Source organism: Aquila chrysaetos, chromosome Z (genome assembly GCF_900496995.4).
Source record: "Aquila chrysaetos chrysaetos chromosome Z, bAquChr1.4, whole genome shotgun sequence".
Classification (NCBI taxonomy): domain Eukaryota; kingdom Metazoa; phylum Chordata; class Aves; order Accipitriformes; family Accipitridae; genus Aquila; species Aquila chrysaetos.
In genome coordinates, this window is record NC_044030.1 from 29232383 (window position 1) to 29252566 (window position 20184).

The following is a 20184-nucleotide window of genomic DNA, read 5'->3' on the forward strand; positions in this document are numbered from 1 at the left end:
GAGTCAGATGAGTTTGTATTTCTTGGGTGCCAGCCAAGTGATCACTGGGGAGATGGTGTCCCAGGGTACTGCTAGTCCCTCTGACCCCTGCTATTCAAACCTGAAGTATCCAAGCCCAGCCTGGTACTGAATGACCCTGATGCTCCCAGCCCAAATTCCCATCCCACAGCTTCACCCTCAGTGTGTGTTTTTTGTCAGCCTACCCTAGAGGCAAGGAAGGAAAGCCTTTCTCTCAGCCTTCCTCTCCCTCTCGCCATTGCTCTGCTTTTGAATCCATCTTCCCAACCCTATTCCAGCTTTCCATCAATGCCCTTAACTACATCCTCCAATCAATTTGTTTTCTCCAGGGCCTCTAACTCAGTGCACTCATGCATGTAGCCTGCAGCCTCTCTACAGCTGAATTTTTTTGAAATGTGCTGTTTCTTTTGCTAGCCAATGCCCACCTTTACTCTTGGCTGGCTGTCACAGCTAGTGAAGCTTGTGCATCCCTGTAAAATCAAAGCTTGAATTCCCATTTTGGTGCAGATTTTGGAAACCCAGGCAGATTGCTCTTCCTCCAAATCAACCAAGGCAATCTTCAGAGAATAGAAAAGGAAGACATCCCGGGGGAAAAGTTACTCATGTAACGTATCTAGGATTCTGTGAAGCATATTGTGTTCTTGGGAAATGCTTAATGAAGAGTTTATATCTTATATACATTCATGCAGCTGAGTTCATACAGCTAAGATGGGTCTTACTGTAATTAAACTGCTAGGCTAAAAATCGTGTAGAAAAATTAAGGTGAGAAAGAGGAGGTGAGATATGCTGCAAGTCTGTTCTTAAGCTGTTAACAAGGAACTGGCAAAACTGCTAGAACTGGTAAAACCAGAGTACTCCAGAGCATGAAGTTTTAATACAGATGCTGCTTAATGTTGCAACAGCCCTGTTTTTTACAGTTCTGCAGACCATCAGAGTAGTTTAATGGTGGATGAAATATTAGAATCAAAAAATTGTCATCCTAAGAGCAGCTACTGTCAAAGTACGTTTCATGAGCTTTACTGAAAGTGAGCTGAAAAATCCATAATTATTGAAGACTTAAGGAAATCGCTGATGCAAGACTTTAGGAGGTTTTAAAATATAAACTTTTGGTCCTGTTAGGCAGCTTAAATTTAGATATAGACTGAGTTCATGCACTAAGGCTGAAACCCGAAGAAAATACTTGGACATTATTCATTTGCTAAAAGTAATTATTATATTTGTCATAGGTTTTTCAGCAAGCTCAGTTTTAAGTCTGTCTTCTCTCAAAATAAACATCCGGAACTCATGTCAGAAAATCATATACCACTGATCACATGTAAGAAATTAATTAGCTTTTATTTCTGCAGTACTCTAAGACCTCAACTGAGTTTTAATTGCAACAGAGTTAGTATTTGCTGAAGTCATTGGAGCATTTGGAAAATAATCTTCTCACTCATCACTTAAATTAGCTACTGGTTTTGGTTTGCAGTAATCCTAACACTGATAAGTGACTACCTGTAGCATATAGACCAATTAAAATTAACAAATGTTTCTTTAACATACCTTTTAATCACAGAGGAGCAAAGAGAACTTCAAAGCTCTGATTTTTGTGAGCATATCAAGTCATCATTCTTTTAAGTGAAGCTCAATTTAATCTTATATTAGAAGTTTCTGAGATACTTAAGAATATATTCTGTGAAACTATCTATGTCTATCAGTATCATAATTACGTGCTATGTCTTGTGAATCTTGGAACTGTGAAATGTGGTCGATGACTGAGCAACACGCACAACTATCATGGCACTGAGCATCTGTGATAAAACTCTCAGAAGGCCACAGCCTTAAATGCCTTTCAGTTCTTTTGTCTGGAACCACCTGTTCCATCTCTTTTTGGTACTGTTTGCAAAGAATTTGTTAATCTGAGAGATACCTTTCTGTTTTAAATTTTTAACTAAATTGAATTGGTGGGGGGTGATTATATTCTTCCTGTAATGAAATCTGCAGATAGATTCTCTATCTAGAACAGAATAGGCAGATCAGTTTTAAAAGATCTCAAACAGAAAATTGTAATTCTACCTCACTGAAGTCTACCAAAACTATCAAATCTAGAAGGGTAAGGTCTAATCCAGTCTTTTTCCTAGCATGAAAGTAAACAGGGCTGGAAAATTGCCTTTACCTTCACAAGATCTTAAGGGTTCACTAAGTCACATCAAATTCCAAATAAATACATCTGAAGAGTTAGGATTCAGATACTCATTAACCTTAATGCTAGAGGGAAGTACGGGCAGGAAAGAGATACTCCGTGAGCTTTAATGAAAAAGAAAATGCACATGAAGCACTGCATTCTCTAGTTTGGTGCTTTAAAACTGTATTCTTCCCTTCAAATGTGTTGTACTGGGACAGTCTCCAGCTAGTGACTGAAGAGAAATGTTTGGAGTATATGTCCATGAGCTAACAGAACAGATCACCCTGTAGGTCCTCCATATTCCAGCACATTCTGGTCAGGTTTTTAAAGTATGAACTCCCATTCTATCTGGTATGTTATCTTTGATAGTGCAGCCTTCCCCATTCTGTTTTAATTAAGTGAATTCATTATAAGATGAATAATATTTATTTTCAGACAAGAATACAGCCAGAATACTAGAACAAATGAATATGAAATTATCTGAAAGGCAAAGTAGGCCCAATTATTACAATCTGCAAGTATGTGTATCTCTTGAAATAGTTACCTTTGCAAAGTTCAAGGATGTAGCCTCAGACAATCATAGATGAATGCCCTTCTGCAGTTTTAAAATTCTGGAGAAACTCCATAATCATGACTGCAAGCAGGAGAAAACCCAACCCTAGTTGTACTGTCATAGAAATACAATGGGAAAATGTGTGAAGTTTAAAGAGGTTCTATTATTTCAAGTTGCAGTACTGAAAACAAGGGAGTATGATGTAAGTTATAGCATCAATTTACTTGTAAATTATCCAATTTGCTTTTAAATTTTTGAATATTCCATCTGTACTTAAGGATGACTCTTGTAATTTGGTGGAAAACTATTCTTGATAAGGAGGACAATGTTATTTAAGCATAAAACTCAAAACAGACCTTATTATTAGAACTACAACCTATGTTTCCATAAATACAAAGACATTGTCATTATTAACTTGAAATTTGCTTACATTAACTGTGAGTCAAGTTATTCTTCCATTCATAAGCTAAAGGCTTAATAAATGGATTTGTAGTATAATAACATACAGAATAAACAGATGGACTAACAGCCTACCATTTCTTTACAAAATAAACATTTTCAATAAATACACTGTAAACATTCAAAACTGAGGCACGATATTTTTAGATGACAGTATTTTAATTTTTTTTTCCATAAACGTAAGAATGACTTGACATTTGCATAATTGCAAAACAAATCACTTAAAAGTTAGGAGATTCCAGAACTAAGTTTGCTTGCAGAATCTTAATTCAGACCTCTCTATGCAATTCTCATGATGCAACTTTAATGACAGAGCCCCAAACTACTACTTCTAGGGAAGCCCACTTCATCCACTGCAGACAGTGCATGAAGTAAATTCAGTATTTCTTTTATCATTATTCAGTGTATGATCACAGAATAAAAAACTAATCATTTCTTCTCAGGTGCAGTGATACAGTCAATTTAGTACTGCAAACACTTTAAAATGTATGTTTTATGAGATGAATTGGCGTTATCCCAGCATAACAAGGGGGATATGAGACATACATCTGTTAGTAGTAATGTCTTTTGAACACCAAAATACTTTAATGTGAGTATTTTATTTCATCCTTACTTGGTGGTTCCAAATACTACAATTTATTCAGTGTTTCTTTATCCCTTAATGTCTTCTTTCAGCCGTCAGGATTGACTCAGATCTCTTCGCCTAGGATTTCTTCTCCCAGCTTGTTCCTGAGTCCTCCATGAAGGATCCCTGATTGCAGCAGGAAGGCAAGCATGGCCAGTGCCAGATGTTCCTGTTGGGGCAAGCTGGGAGATGAGACAATCTCATTCACTTGTCTGAAAAATAGCATGTGGGAATTCTGGTTACTAAACCAAGTCTTTTCATTGGCTCTTGGCTTAAAAGTAAAATACTTAGCAAATGTGAGAAACAAAATGAGGAAGCTGAAAGCAGGCATATTGAGGGAGATCTGTTCCAAGTTACACATCGCTTCACAAATGTTGGAAATGAACTGAGTACAGATGTGGTCCTGCTTCTCTAGAGTAGGAATGCATGTGTAATGATCTTCCTCTCTTTCACACTTGGAAACTTGAGTGCTAAGTTGAATGAAAATTTTAAAGTTCAGCTTCAGAGGTCCAGTGCACCAATGTTGTTCTGACAAAATAGCTTCTTCTGGAATTTTTTTCAACAGAAGAGCCCATCAGGTTCATGAGTGAGACTCAGACTCCTGCCTGTATCTCTGTGAGAGAGAAAATACAGAACAGCTGCAACTTTACCTTGGTTCTGTCTTCCCATCTGTTGTAAAGATGGCAAGTGGTTGAATGTAATCTTAAAACTGAAAACATTAGACATCTGGCCAAACATTATTGGTCTTGTTGGTGTCCCACATATAAATACCCTGGTATTCCCAAATGCCAAAATTACACAGAGTGACAGAATACGCAACCTTTGGGCTATGTAATTGGCATCATCTGTGGAAAGCATTTTCTCAAAGTAGTTAGTTGTCTCACCAAACACTGTGGATGACTGCTCCAGTGTATCTTCCATCTGCTTGAGGAGTGTGACAGCAAAGTATGTAAGGCATCAAATCTTTTGATGTTTGCCAGACACTGAACCTAGCTGCAACACAGATATCAGGTTTGGAAGACTGGCCCTGAAATAACTGTTCCACAGAGACAGTGAAAAAATCTGAATTTCAGCCAGCTGTGAAAGAAGTTGCTCCATGGTCATTCACGGGAATGCTAGAACAGAGCTGCACATGAAAGAACACGTGTGCTCTGTGGCAGTCAACAGCACCTGGCTCTCGTGGCCTGCCCCTCCATTCATGCTTCTTGGGAGCATGGGAGAAACAGGCAATTTAGACAGAGTTGTGTGGTTACAGCTATTTAAAGAAAACACAAAACATCCTCTGCCAACGTCCTCTCCTTGCCACCCAAACAGAGACTGATGGATGCTACAGGAAGTTATTCACTCTGTCATAACTGATTCTTCAACTGCAACATCTTGAAGAATAATTACTGCGGGGCGGGATAAATAGCTATGGCACCCACAAGTCAGTAATTATAATTGTTTATTTTATAACCATTTGACCACCTAAATTTGGAGGCTTCAGATTCTACAGAATCTGAGATTTTTGGGTAACAGCATATCCATTTAGTCATATGTAAAAGGAAATTGTCTTATTAGTGGAAATACTATTTTGGGAGCCTAGTAAGGAAGAAATTTCTTTCAGATCCTCTTGTCTCAAAATATATGTTGTCACTTCTGGCTTATTACTTTCAATAACTCAGAACTTTTATATCACTGACTTAAAAGGTTTGAGTTCCTCATTGTTCTCAGATTCTTTTGAACCAGGTGCCTGATATTATCATAGTAGATGTACAGAAGTTTCCAGAAAATGTGAAATACTTGGCAAACACCCTATGCATCTACAATAGGATTTTAGATTGAGTAAGAAGTAGATTTTTGAAGTGCATTTCCTGATCCCTTCCGCTCTTTGCACTTTGATTTGCACTGTTGAGCACCCTCTCTCTGCACAAGCCTGGTTATCATCAGATGAAACCAAAGGGGAAGACACCCTCCCAAGCACCCACGCCACAGGAGCAGACTAAAGCTCAACTGATGCAACTCCATTCCCCCCAAAGGTGTGTGGTATGGATGTTGGGACCTCAACTCTTTTTTTTTTTTTTTTACTCTGCAAACCCACTCCTACTGCACTGCATGACTTACTTACTAATGTAGACATAGCTTTCCTTCCCCCTAAGGAAAGCAGTGAAAGAGCACAGAAAAACTGAAAAACTTTTGCACACACCCCACCCTGGGGAGATCTTTTCAGATCAGTGGTTCCCAGCAAATGCACAGATGTCACATCTGTCCTTTTCCTGACAATTCCAGTGCTTTCATGTTTACCCCAGGACTCTCACACAGGCGTACAAATTAGCAAAGATCTGCCACAGTACCAGTACCAGGCATTGTTATCTTTTAACTTATCAATTAAGAATTTTAATGAGATGGTGAGGTACTCTCCATTTGCACCAAATATTCTGTATGATACTAAAAATAAGTGCTTTGTTCTGTCACTTCAGTAAAAATGATCAGACAGAACAATTTGCTGTACTTATTGAATGCAGTTGATTAAGTAGAACATGCCTGAAAAGACAAGTTCTGATGAAGTATCCTCATTTCTTCCTCATGATTACTTCTTCCCTTCATATATGGCACCAAGAAACAGCCCTGTGGCAGCTACTGTAAATGCTTGCTTGTACATTTCAAATCTCTCAAGTGCTTTATTATTTCTATGACTATTTTTTTAGATACGAAGTGCTCTTGTTTTTTTCCTTTTAACATGATTTTAGAAAGTGAAAATATGGAGCGATTTTTAGGAGTGAGCAGAAAGTATTGCTCTATTTGCTAATCAGAAAGCACTGCTTGAAGTGCAAGATGTTTATTTACTAAGCTCAGCTTCATTTTATTCTGTAAATTCACTTTAAATGATGTAGTCTTTGTAACAGGATATACTTTCTTTTCTCCTTTACGCTGCTATTCAATCTTCTCATATGATAGAGATGATACATTTTTATAACTCGGGTTCCGTGTTTCATCTTGAGTAGAAGATGGGGTGGGAATGTTTCTTCTCTTACCAGATATGCAAAGCAGCAGTTGGAGCCACTGGAGAGAGCTGCACTTCCAGCTACCTTGCACAGCACGGAAGCTGCTGAAATGCTTCCCATGGAAAATTCAGAGCACAGTTTCCACTTTAAGACTGCACGCCTGCGAAAGCTTAATACCTAAATGATTAAAAGAAATCTATTTACAAACGTTTGCACGAGCAGTCATATGTAAATAGTAAATACTGATTTCTCTAAATTTACTAGCAATGGTCAGTAATTTCAAAGAATACAGTACCCTGAATGCTTCTAACATGAATGATTTCTTTTCCTGAAGCATTGGGAATGTTAGATTGTTAATTAGATGTTATATATTTGAGGAATAACTATAAGATTATTTGTATTTATTTTCAGCTTTTTGAGTAGTTCAATTTGACAGGTGAAATTTTCATGCTTCCTCTGGTCTGTGTATTTCTCTCAAACCTAATTTTTATGTAAAATATGTTAGCTTTACTTTTGAGTTCCAGAATGGAGCAATCTTCTTGTCATGAATTCCAAAACAGAAAATTTGAGAACTAGACAGTTCGTACAATTAATTCCACATCTTTCTGGACTGTGAAGTGAGCCCTGTTTTATTTTCCCACTGAGAGAAAAATCAGATTCTAAAAATGACCACTATGGCACAAATATGAGGAGGTCATCGTGGCTATTTCTGATGTACTTTATTGCTTGAAATGAGTATTTCTAGGAAAGCTTACAGCATCAGAAAGAGGGATGAGAATAGAGGAGCACAGCGTCATAGAATCCAAGAGAAGACGTTTATATCAATGTCTTAGCTGATGGATAAAGTGAAACTTTCATCATGGATTTGGATAATACCATGATAACACTGTGCAGCCCTTAGGGTTCATGAAAAAGAGCAAAGCAGACAAAGAGCAAAGGAGAGTTTTCCCAGCAATCCACTGATATTAATTAAAGTCTAGGGCAGTGCTTCTCAGCCTTGTTAACTTGTGCTTGACCTCGCTTAATCATGTCTCCTGATAGCAATAAGGGATGTGTCAGCTTCTCAGAGATGCTGTGGCTTCAAAAGCCTGAACCCCTGCTGTACCTGAGGAAGCAGGCAGAGTCTGTGCATACAGGTGTGGGAAATGAAGACTCTCAGGAGGGCAAAGGCTGGAAACTGGTGGCTTTCAGTCCCAGGAGGGTATTCTGCCCCATCTGCAGGTCTTCACCTACAGAAAAGATTCAGTGTCTTGGTAGCAGTTGAGGGGTTGGGAGCTGCATCTGATGAAGCACCCCACCTGGCTGCACCTGAGCCCCATGGCAGCCGGGGAAAGCAGCAAGTGATAGCAGTGCAGAACTGCCTGCTGTGGGGCAGAGGTCTCCATCTGCTGACCTGACCTAGGAGGTCTGCTGCCTGCCAGGGATTCAGGTCCAGGACGTTGTGGGGAGGCTGCCAAGGTTTCTCTGGCTCTTGGTCTATTCCCCACTGCTGCTCTTCCACATGAGCACCAGCAGTGCAGCCAGGGCAGACCAGGAGCATAGCAAGAATGACTATGTGGCTCTGGAGGTGAGGGCCAAGGGCACCAGGGCACACTGGTGTCACTTGCCCATAAAAGGAGGAGCTTGAGGAGAATTAGATAGATCCTGCAGGTCAACAACCACTTTTGCAGCTGGTATCACTTATAGGGTTTCGGCTTTTATGACTGCCAGGCCATTTTGAAGACCAAGGACTGCTAATTGGTCCCACCTGACTGAGTATGACAAAACATCTTGATCCCTTTGTCAAGTCTCACCAACCTGATGAGAAGAGCTTTAAACTAGGAACAGCAAGGGAGGGAGACAATGATCCACGATCAAGAGAGGAAGTTGTAGCCTGGATTGACAAGCAAAGGGCACAGGGTGATGTAGACAGGAGGGACCCTGCAGCTAGCAAAATAGGGTGGAAGGGGACCCGCCCCAAGAGTAGGCACACAAATAAGGATGTGCAGAGAGGACTGCATGATGGCAAAAGCTCTCACACCCCTTCTGGAAAATCATTGTGACTGGGTGCCTCTCTACATGCATGTAGCATGTAGTCACTAGGGACTTCACCTGACTGCCATGACTTTTCAAACACAACAGAGAGCAGTTTAGCGACTACATCTGCCAGATCCCTCAGGATCTTGGGATGAATCTCGTCAGGTCTCATGGACTTGTGGATGTTCAAAATCTAGGCTCATCTGCAAAAATAGAAGTTGGTTACCTTACACGGATTACAGCCTTTAATCACTGAAGAATTTAGACACCTGGATTCAATATTGCAGTCCTCAGAGCCTGCACACAGCTGTTGCCTAATCCAGTAGTACCTGAAGGGCCTCATATATTAAAATTTACTGCCTTTCTGTATTTCTGCTTCTGATCACACACCTACACTACCCCCTGGCTTCAGAGGTCTGAGCAGCTCAGTGCTGTCTCCTGCCTACATCCAAGAGGATACATTTCTATGCTGGTCTTCCTTCAGGGTTCAATCTTGTAGGCATTATCATTTGCACCTTCATTGCCAGATGCCAACATTGATGTTTTTATTTCCCCTTGTGGCTTTGGCAAGACTTCTGTTGACATAACACCAGAAATGGGTTAGGTATTATCCACATGTAGAGGGCTATGTTGTGAATTTCTTCAGTCTACGTAGAAAATCTCCAAGCGTAGGAAAGTGAGAACACAAAGCTCTGTTAACTTCACAATGAAATACTGTATTTTTCTTGTGGGCTGCATATCTGCTTGCCTGAATTAGATTTGTGGGTGTCAGAGTGGGAAGGCATTGCTGAAAACCTAGAGATGAAATGGTAACTTCAGCTCCACTGCTTCCTTGACAGCACAAAGCACTCAGTGTAAGGAAATTATGAGAAGTGTTTTGATCCTTTATAGAAAAATGCAGTTATTGGTCACTGCTATGAGCTTGAAACAAAGCTTTGGAGGGCACAGGCAGGGGAAAGAGCTTTCCCGAGATTCAGGGATGCAGTCCTCCAGCCAAAGCTGATACACGACACTCTAATCCCTATATTCAAAGTTATGTGTAAGGGTGAAATAAATGAAGAATGGAAGAATTCTATTGCCCCTTTATGAGTAGGATAGACTGAATGCTTACTTTATGGATAACGAACAGAGGTGAAAAGGATTGGCAGTGGATATGCTCTTTATTCAAGATGGAGAAATGCCTAATTGTCTTAGAGGTTCTAAACCACCACATAAAGTCACTTTGGCACATCAGAAAATTATATCCTGAGACTAAAATCAAGCAGGGTCTCTATGTACATACTGATTCATGTGCACACTTAGTCTCCAAGATCCCTGCTGAGGGGAGCAGAAAAAAAACCCACCTAAATTGTTATCTATCTGGGGAATTTTCATTAATGACTGTCAGATAATCTTTATTGTCCACAATTAAACTGCAGTTAGCAGCTGTATATTTAAGGCAAGTACTCCACCAGAGACCACTATTGACTATATTGTCATTTAACTACTGGCCATTTAAATATCCAGTAAAAATATCCTCTGAGCAAAGCTGAATTTGGGAAGATTTTTACTTCTTGTCATTAGACTAACTTGTTCACTTTATAAATGAACTGCTTTTAGATTGCAGGGTTGCGGGTTTTGGCTGTTGTTTTTTACCCAGAGAGATATTACATAGCATGTTGATTTTAAGGATTTGCATTGTAATTGTCAGCACTACCGGGCAAGTGATCTTTTCTTAATATTGAAAGAGCTGATAAGATTTCACTTTTGACATGAACATCCTTATTTCCCTCTCCTTCTTACCATGCTTTGGTTCACGTCTCTGACTAGATGAAATGGATCTTTCCTGGTGAAACTAAATGGGAAAAAGTGTTCCAGAAGATCATGTAATGCACTCCAGATGCTGACAGCTGTTTGCTCTGTTCAAGCCAGTGTAGAACTAAGCCAAAGCAAAATTCTCTGAAATGTGCAGAATAAGATTTCACTACACACTTCTGCTCCCATCAGACAATGTAGGAGCAATATCCTAACACTTTTTTGAACAAAGTTCTGCTTAGCTTGTTTTTTGTAATTGTGAATTCAGACATTTTACCAGAGTCTAAACCCAGAAGTAGAAAGTTTTTCCATTTGTAAGGGTCCTCTATTTCAGTCAGTGAAACAGCCACATCAGGATTCCCAGGTTTGCTGAACAGGTCAACAATAAAAAATGATGCATGTAGAGAAAGCTAAAAAGTAGTCCACAATCTTACAAGGGTTAGCTGAAGCTCTGCTGACAAAGAAAAATCTCTTAGCATTTCTGTCAATGGACATACATGTTTACTTGTAGAAAACTTTCAAGGACTCAAACACAGAGGGTCATCACCGAAGGACTTGGTATTTTTTGACTGAGGAGCCTTAACTCATTGTGGGGAGAGCGGAAGACTATGATTGCCATAGACGTAGGTGCATCTGAAATGATTTTTCACTAAATATTCTTATTATAGAGGAATATGTATATCTGATTTCCCAATGGGACTATGTATTGATCTCTTTAGCATACATAAAGGCCATCTCATTTGCAAGAAGAGGTGAGACTTGTGACTTTTTTATATGCACATTAAAAATATATATATTTATATATTCTAAAATGGTGGCATTCCAAAGAATCACAAACTCTACTTGTGCAAGCCACAGTTTAGGGCCTTTTTACAGGATTTATAATTGCTAAACTATTGTAAAATAACTAAATAAAAAAAGCCCCAAATGTTATTTTTTCAAAAAGTCTATTCTGATATCACCTACCTCTCATAGTTTAGTATCAACTTACTTTTTTACAGGGAATTAGTTAATCGTGTTTTAAGGAAGAGAGATGGGGAGAGATGACTGGCAGCACCTGAAGAAGCAATGAGTAGATGAAGGCAGGGCATGCCAAACCACTGGCACTGCATCAAGATCAGGACAAAGACATTAGAGATAGCACCACAGACAATGAGGTACATTACTTTTCCACTTGCCCTAGCCACCAGGAGGGTTTGCCACTGTTGGACTATCTCTACAGAGACTGGGTTAGAGAGAGAGTTATTCCTCTGACATGAGATGCTACCCCAATTATACAAAGTGGGAGTGATGTGTTTCAATCCTAACACAGTCTTTATAAGGCAGGTCTCATGTGCTTCTAAGCAGACTGGTATGAAAAAGCTGAGCATTTGTTCTGAGAAAGGACAGCTGCTGGATCAGGCCTTTGGGGTTCTTATAAAAGGGGGGCCAAGTTAAAGGATTTAATCAGATACAGGTAGGTACTGAGCTATTTGTATTGAGGATGTTACAGGCATCTGCAATGATTTCAGGGGTCAGCTAGCTTTTAAAATCACTTAAGTCATATACTGGACCTACTCTTCAGCCACTGCAGTGCTAGGAAGCATAGCATGCAGACATTTGGGTTGCACTGCTATCTAGTTAGACATTTTGAGAGTGAGACACCTTGAAGCAAGTAAGGATCCAAAGCAAGGGTTTGTAGCTTTTAGCTATCCAGCAGGAAATACTGGAGTAAAATTCTCATGGGACTTCACAACTCCAGCTCAGAGGTAGTGCTCTTCTCGTCTACCAGAGTTCCCAGCTAAGGAGGCAGCTTGCACTTTCATTTATCACTGCCAAATAAAAGCTGATAAACCCAGTAGGATAATGATTATTACAGTGTGCTGGGTTTGGCTGGGATAGAGTTAATTTTCTTCATAGTAGCTAGTATGGGGCTATGTTTTGGATTTGTGCTGAAAACAGTGTTGATGATAGTACAGGGATGTTTGTTACTGCTGAGCAGTGCTTACACAGAACCAAGGCCTTTTCTGCTTCTCACCCCACCACACCAGCAAGAAGGCTGGAGAGACACAAGAAGTTCGGAGGGGACACAGACAGGATGGCTGACCCCGACTGACCTAAGGGATGTTCCAGACCATATGACGTCATGCTCAGCATATAAAGCTGGGGGAAGAAGAAGGAAGGGGCGGAGGGAGGACATTAGCAGTTATGGTGTTTGTCTGCCCAAGTAACCGTTACATGGGATGGAGCCCTGCTTTCCTGGAGGTGACTGAACACCTGCTTGCCAACGGGAAGTGGTGAATGAATTCCTTGTTTTGCTTTGCTTGCATGCACGGCTTTTGCTTTACCTATTAAACTGTCTTTATCTCAGCCCACAAGTCTTCTCACTTTTGCTCTTCTGATTCTCTCCCCCATCCCACTGTGAGGGAGGCGAATGAGCAGCTGCGTAGTGCTTGGTTGCTGGCTGGGGTTAAACCACAACATACAGTCAACCAAGAAAGCAGGAAACATTTGTTTAAACATCTCCTTTACATAACTTAGAGCAGGGATTCCAACAAACACAGATCTCTTACTTTCTAGTCAAACACATTAATAATTTGGCTGCAGGGTATTTAAGGGTTTTGGCAATCTCACCTGTTGAAACTTCCGCTTTCTGTAAAACACTTGTATGGTAATGGCAGCAAGGGACACACCAAGGACAGCCTAAAAGGTAAAACACACTAATTAGAAAACACAGCCCTTGCTCCTATGCAGACGTATGTTATATACTTTCTGTCATTCATTGGAAAATGTAAACAGTCTGAGAATTAAATGCCAAAATTAAGATTAGAAGCCTTACCCACTATGATCCCACTGAATCTCTGCTTTCCTCTTGTCCCCTGACTCCCGCCTCTTTCTTCTCTTCTCCCCCCGACCCCACATAGACCTGCTTTGGGAGGGGAGAAGGCCCCAGTACAGAAAGGATGGGGTGGCCTTGTTGCCTTCTTCAGGTATGGTTTCAAGAAAAATCAAATATTGAAAGCTTCAGTGTGCAGGCCAGGCCAAGAAGGTCAAGTGTGAGGCTTTCAGAGGCCAAGGTGTATCTATCAGTCAAGTCAGGCCTGGGAGACGGATGTGGTGCTGTGCAGGAAATGCTGGGTCAGCTGGCTTGTCTCTACTAAGTCATCCCTGAATAGGAACCTAGGCTGGAATTCAAGATGAACCCATCAGGGCTGGACTAATTTATTTGACTTCAGCTATTTAAAAATTAGCTGCCTGGGTCTCTCCTCTACTGAAGGATATCAGTAGGCACCTCCAGAAGACAATTCAACCCAACCTACAATATTGCCATTTACTCCACTCACTACAGAGAAGGCCTGCATTGTTTTGTTTACTGAATTTAGGTGAAATAACTCCCAAGCATAAAGTATGCCGCCAATCTCCTTCAAGGCACTCATGACCTTGTTTGGATAAAGCTATCACTTTATAACAACACAGAATGGCATTTATTTGATAATAGCTCCCAACTGTTAGGGCACTGGCACTCTCGCAAGATGTGAAAGATAGAGGCAGAAGAGGAATATTAACTTGCCTCTCCCAAACTCTGGCAGACTGCTCACCACCACTACACTGTAACAACTCTTATCATCATTTGCCAAACATGGACTGAGCAGGTCAGGTACCTGCCAAAAAAGTCCTGCAAGTAGATCAGGCAGATGAACAACACGTGAATCTGGCTAGGGTGCAGGTAAAACACTCAAGACTGCATTTGTGTTCTCTGCTCAGCAGCAAAAATACATGTTCTTTGAGGGATGTTGCTGGATTAAGATGAGAGAAGTAGAGATCCTAAAGAAATGTCTTGGTTCAAGCTGAGAAGGCTTCACTGTGTATCTCAATTCTGGATTTAAACACTTCACACACCAACTAGACATATAAAATCTTTTGTAGGCACAGCCCTCAGCACATACTAGAATCAATGACATGTATGCATTTTGTTTATATAATGGATTATTCTTCTACTGTTATGGTGTAGAAAAAAAAGAAAATTAAGCTTCAAAATTGTAATAATAATGAAAATAATTCCTATAAATAAAAGTTATTGGCACTCCATATACGTCACATTAAGTCCTTTTTATATCTAGTTATCTATTCTGATACATATCCCTGCATGTATCCAAAGTCTGTAATAAATGTTACTGTTCACAGTTGATTTACTATCAGCAGCTTTTAATTTCAATGAAGGGTAATTTACAAACATAGTCAGATTAAAAGAATTCTAAATCAGATCAGATGCAATTGTTTTACATCAGCATCACAAAAATTTACCTGCATACTTGTACTTGATCTGTGGCTACATTCCTCTCTAAAACAAGCTAATTGGTAAGAATGATAAAATCTAATGAACAACATTGACCCACACAATCCTTATTTGTTTTGAATATAGATGGAGAGAACTAGCAGCACAACACAGAGAATACTTATCTTGTAAAAAACAACAAAGAATACCTTCTAAAAAAAGGGAATTATTACTAGTCATGTCTATGCATTGTATAGATGGTAGTCTTTAATAGCTGGAATAGGGAAAGACAGAAAGAAATACAGTTTATATCAGTCAAGATACAGAGGGGAATTAAAATAACCCAAAGCATGAAAATGTCAGTGTAAAACACTGCAGCTGTACTTACATGAAGAAAATGAATGCAAGATTTGAAACTGTGCTATGAGTCTGTCAAAAGAGAAGACAGCCACAAGCCACTTGGGCTTTTTTTCAGAACATGTCCACTAATGAAACCTTCATTAGGCAGTGCAAAGCTTCTAACATCGCTTGCTTCACTTCAGGGTGTATGGCAAATAGCCACCTGCACATCCTCAAAACCCATAAATTGCATGGTATCCATAATGCTAAGGTAAGAGAACATAAATAGTTGATGATCTATTTTCAGGCAGTACAGCAGCAGTTTGAAAGGAAATGCACTACTGAAGGGCCCTGACTTGACCATAAGAACAAAGAGGTGGTCTATGCAGTTTATACTTCCAGACAGCTTTTCCAGGAAGAGAGAAAAAGAGAATTTTTGGTTTGACAGTCAGTTGAGCATATTCCCTTTTATAATACCCTTGTTTAGGAGCTGTATGTACATACAAAATGCAGGACTAAGCACCCAGTTCTCTGCTTGTTTCTGTGACATGCTTCCTAGGGAAGTTGTCAAGACTCCACAACTACAGAAAACTATCCTCAGCTGCTGTTAAGAGCTCTGTTAGCATAGGATTACTTAAAATAACTTTTGAATAAGCCACTAATATCCAAAGAGTCAAGCTAAGCTTAAGACAAAGGCCAACAACAGATAGTGTCAGTAATAGCTTACTACTTGTCGCATTAAAATACTAATGATCATGCTATATTGCCTTCTGCAGAGCTTGTGGTGGTAGATCAACACCTTTGAAAGTAAGCTCTTGCAGATTCAATGGCCTCCTGTATACACTAAACATACATATATTTAAAGCTCCCTTTGCTTTCTACAGTGGTTTCCACAAAGCATTTCAATGATGTATCTACCATGTAAGATTGTTACACACACCTCTCAAATTCTAGCTGAACACAAGCTTAGCAAAACAACATTCAAAGTTGTGTTTCTTGGTATGTATCTGACATAACTTGTTTCAAGTTTTGGCACTTTCAGTTTGCCTTCATACTGTGTAATTAGCCCTGCAGCTGAAATATTACAGGCTCCCATGTATACTTAGCAGATCATCTTTGAAGTTCTGTAATCTTATGGACTCCTGTATCATTTAGTCTTTCAATGCCTCAATCTCTTTTTCAGTTTTACAGCAAGTAATTTTCTCTTCCAGGGTTCTTCTTGTCTGAGACTTCTCCAGTAACTTTAAAAGAGGATTTTCGTATTGCCTCTCAAGGTGGATGCAGCAATATGAGATAACTGTTAAAGCTCTTCCAAGTACCTCCACAAGTACTGCAAAGGAACTGTGCAAGTGGGATCCTGAGGGGATGGTTCCTGCTGTTAGTTTCCCACACACTGCCTCTTCAATAAACTGGCCTGGTTTGCAGCTGCTGGTCATAAATTTCACTACACAGCTTATTTAGCAGAGGGGAAACAAGCATCTGCAAAGAAGTATAACGATTGTACTCAGCACAATCCTATCCAACAAGTGATGGCTAGGAGACAAATTGGGGCTTTATTTATAGATTGCCTGCCCAGTACGTGGCCCACATCCCCAATTTCTATGCACCCCATCAGGGGTCACTAACACATTACAGACGTTCCTCAGCAGGGTAGGCAACTTTATTCTTCTATCATAATAATTTAAAGTATTTACAGATGGCACAGCCACTCCTTTCCACAAACATATACTTACTGGTATATTCATGAACCACATCTAAAAGGTTTTGCAAAGACTGACACATTGTTGGGTTTCCAAGCATGAAAAAAAACCAAAAACCTATAGCTTTCAAAAAGACAGCCATTTTGAGGGCCTGTGAAAAAAAGCATTCCCTCTAAGCTCAAGTTTTCTCCAGAGACCATTCACTAGCTTCAAAATATCTGCGTTTGGTATTAACTAAAGCTCTCTTGGCCATGGCAGAATTCAAGAATGTACACTTGCAAATAACATTTTCTCAAGAAATCCCACAGCAGGAGCAAGAAAATGGGAAACTCTTTAGGGGAATTACTACATTTCTGAAATACTATTCATCTGAGAGGCTCACAACTCAATGTTAGTATACATATATACAGCATATATATGCATATACATATATATGATGCAGGGACAGAGAAAATTAACTAGTATATGGTGCCTGCCCAATAAGTATGTGCACCACTGCAAGCAACACTAGGTTCATCCATCAGCTTTCAGCCATCAGAACTTTAAATTCAGAACATTGATGAGGAAGCTGAGCCACACAAAATAGGGAGAAGCCTGTCACCATCAGGTGAAACCACATGAGCCACTTTATCAGACATATCATAAGTCCACAAGTCTAACTCATCTGAAACAGCACCATCAGACAGCACAGACACAAGAAGCCGCCAATAGTCTAGTCTAAAATAAAGTTTCACCTTCAGCCTTAACTCAGTTCTGACTACTTTAATCTCAAGTATTCCCAGAATAACACCTGTATGCAGTTATCCATCCACACAGGGAACTAATTAGTTTATTTGAGAAGACTGCTGCTGTCCTTACCAGTCAACAGTCCCTAACCCAGCCAAGAGTCTTCATAAAACCTAGGAACTTTCGTTCCACAAATGAACTCCAACTCCCTCCACCAAGAACTAGCTTGTTTGCTTAACAAAGGTAAGTGCTACTTAAGTCTTACTCAGGTAGCACTTCTAACATGTCAGTCCAGTCTCAGATGAACAGTTTTGAGAGTGAAATAAGCCCATCTTGGAGATGGGTTTATTACAGCATGTATTAAAGCTTCCATTTCTTGCAGCAGATTAAGGCACTAAGTAAAACCAACCTTCAGGCCACCAAATCATTCTTCTCCTAGCTCCTCAATAACATTAGTCAGAGCCTGTGGCCTCACTCCCCTCCTCCTTCTGAATGTATAGACTGAATTAGCACCTAAGCAAGGGACAGAATTCAGGCTTGTGATTTCTCCAGTCCATCTTGGAGAATGACTTAACCCTAGAGGTTTGAGGCAGCTGCAATAGTTACATTACATGCTTACACAACTAGACCACTAATATCTTTTAAAATCATCATCTTCTCACTGGTTCTAATAAGCTTCGTAAGTCTCACTCCAACACATTCCCTTTTCTTCTTTTGAAATTCATGCCATGAAACTAGGAAATGTCAAAATTACAAAGAAGGTTCTGTAATTCATGTTATGCAAGACGGTCATGTGAGCTAATGGGAAGCACTTCACTCTCTCCCTCCAAAGAAAGGATGGCCATTAGTTTGAGGGACAGAAGACAATCCCATTCTTAATGATTTTAACTAGTAAACCCAGCAAATCACCAACATCATTACAGGACAAGAGACTCTAGAGTAAGACTCTAGAGTAAGACATATGATAGAAAAAAACCACAAATTGATCCAGTTAAAAAAAAAATGTGTTAAACCAAGTAGTACTTACAGGGAGCGCTGAGTATTGTATGTACAAGTTAATATGAATAATACGTAGTTACTCAGATATACACATAAATATTTAATATATAAAAAATAAAGTGCTTTCTATTAGGTCCCCATGCAGGGACATTCACCAACTGCAAAACGAATAGATACAAAGAATACTACATCAAACATACATGAAAACAGTTAACACAGTATGTACAGTCTGTTGGGTGTCCCAAGACAAAACATCCCTTCATATACATGGTATATACATATACACTCATCTTTACTCAATATATTATGACAATATATATTTCAAAACTTTGTTATAGGCAAAAAAACCTACAAAAATGCAATAAGGATCAAGCACACAAGTCCAAGACTGACAAATAATTTGCTACCCTTCCCCACACCTCCACTGCTGGGAAAGATATGCCAGTGCTCTTTTCTGGGGTGCAGTGCCTCCACATCCTGCAAGGCACTGTGAGCAGCAGTCGTGAAGTTAGCGTCACCAGTGGTGAGTAGGTCAAATACACATGAGTAAAAATAGATGTCCTTCACCAGCATCTTCTCATAGCATTTCGTGGTGGCACTTTCCAGTGTGTACACTGACCAGGGATGAGCAGCACCACCCTGAGGGAGAAATTGCCCCATCACAGGCAATGGTAAGTGGCCACTATCATCAATACGTTCACTTGAAGGGCAACCGTTCACACAGAGCTGCAGATCCTGGCTCTCCTCATAGGCCATGACCAACTCTTGAGGCATGCGAATGGCCAATGTTAAGTAGTGCCCAAGCTGACGTATATACATGGTGGTCCCAATGTACCTGGCATGCATTTCGATGTATTTGCCACTGACTTTCTCCACAATTCGCAAGCTCTTGGTGTTCCCATCACCTCCACTTGTTGTACCATCAACAAAAGCTGCAGGCAAGTCATCAGTCACTGCTTGATATACTTTCTGATCTGTACAGTCTTGGTATGATTTAAAGATAACAGTTATCTGGGGGGGGTGGGGAGAGGAAAAAAAAAAAAAAAGCAAAGTTAGTGGAAAAAAATCATTTCAGTCCTTTCCATTTTGCAGCTGAACATATCTGGGACTGCTCACTACCTCAGAGCTTGGTAGTCGTCCCCAACTCACGCCTAGAGGAAAACAGTCTGTACACATGCTTAAAGCAATATTTTACCAGATGGCAATTACTAAATTTGTTTACATTGGCCTAGAAGCAAGACTATGAGTATGTGGCAACAGCCACAAGGTCAAGAAAGGAAAAGGCTTTATATTTAATTAAGCATCACACGTCCCTCCTGCCTATTGGTTTCTTAACACTTTGGAGTGCATCCTGCAGTCACAGAGAAGTCTAAGTGCCAAGTCATTCCCACAATGCTAGTCACTACGGGAAAACCAGAATAAGACTGTGCAAAATCACAGAAAGGTACAAGAGAACTCAGCTTCCCCCACTCACAATATTCTCATCACTCCTTTTATAGTGACTCTATGACCATTGTTGGGGTACTGTACACTTGTTGGATGTGTTGCTAGG

At 40.0% G+C, this 20184-nt stretch overlaps 1 protein-coding gene across 13 annotated transcripts in view; it reads right to left on the reverse strand.

The window, feature by feature from the left end:
• Window positions 1-2592: 2592 nt before the first annotated feature.
• The window catches only part of RGMB (repulsive guidance molecule BMP co-receptor b), a 35929-nt gene continuing 18337 nt past the window's right edge, over window positions 2593-20184 (reverse strand). The window contains exons 3-5 of one of the 13 annotated variants that reach the window (XM_030003775.2): window positions 13227-13295; window positions 6834-6980; window positions 2593-4432 (exon numbers count right to left, since the gene is read on the reverse strand). In XM_030003775.2, the coding sequence (XP_029859635.1) occupies window positions 4400-4432; window positions 6834-6980; window positions 13227-13295 (249 nt within the window). In that variant the 3' untranslated portion in view covers window positions 2593-4399. Of the gene's footprint in view, window positions 6981-7550; window positions 8033-8937; window positions 9023-13226; window positions 13296-14781; window positions 19644-20184 lie in introns of those variants that run through there. The other 12 variants (XM_030003769.2, XM_030003771.2, XM_030003766.2 and 9 more) reach the window with 12 other exon arrangements.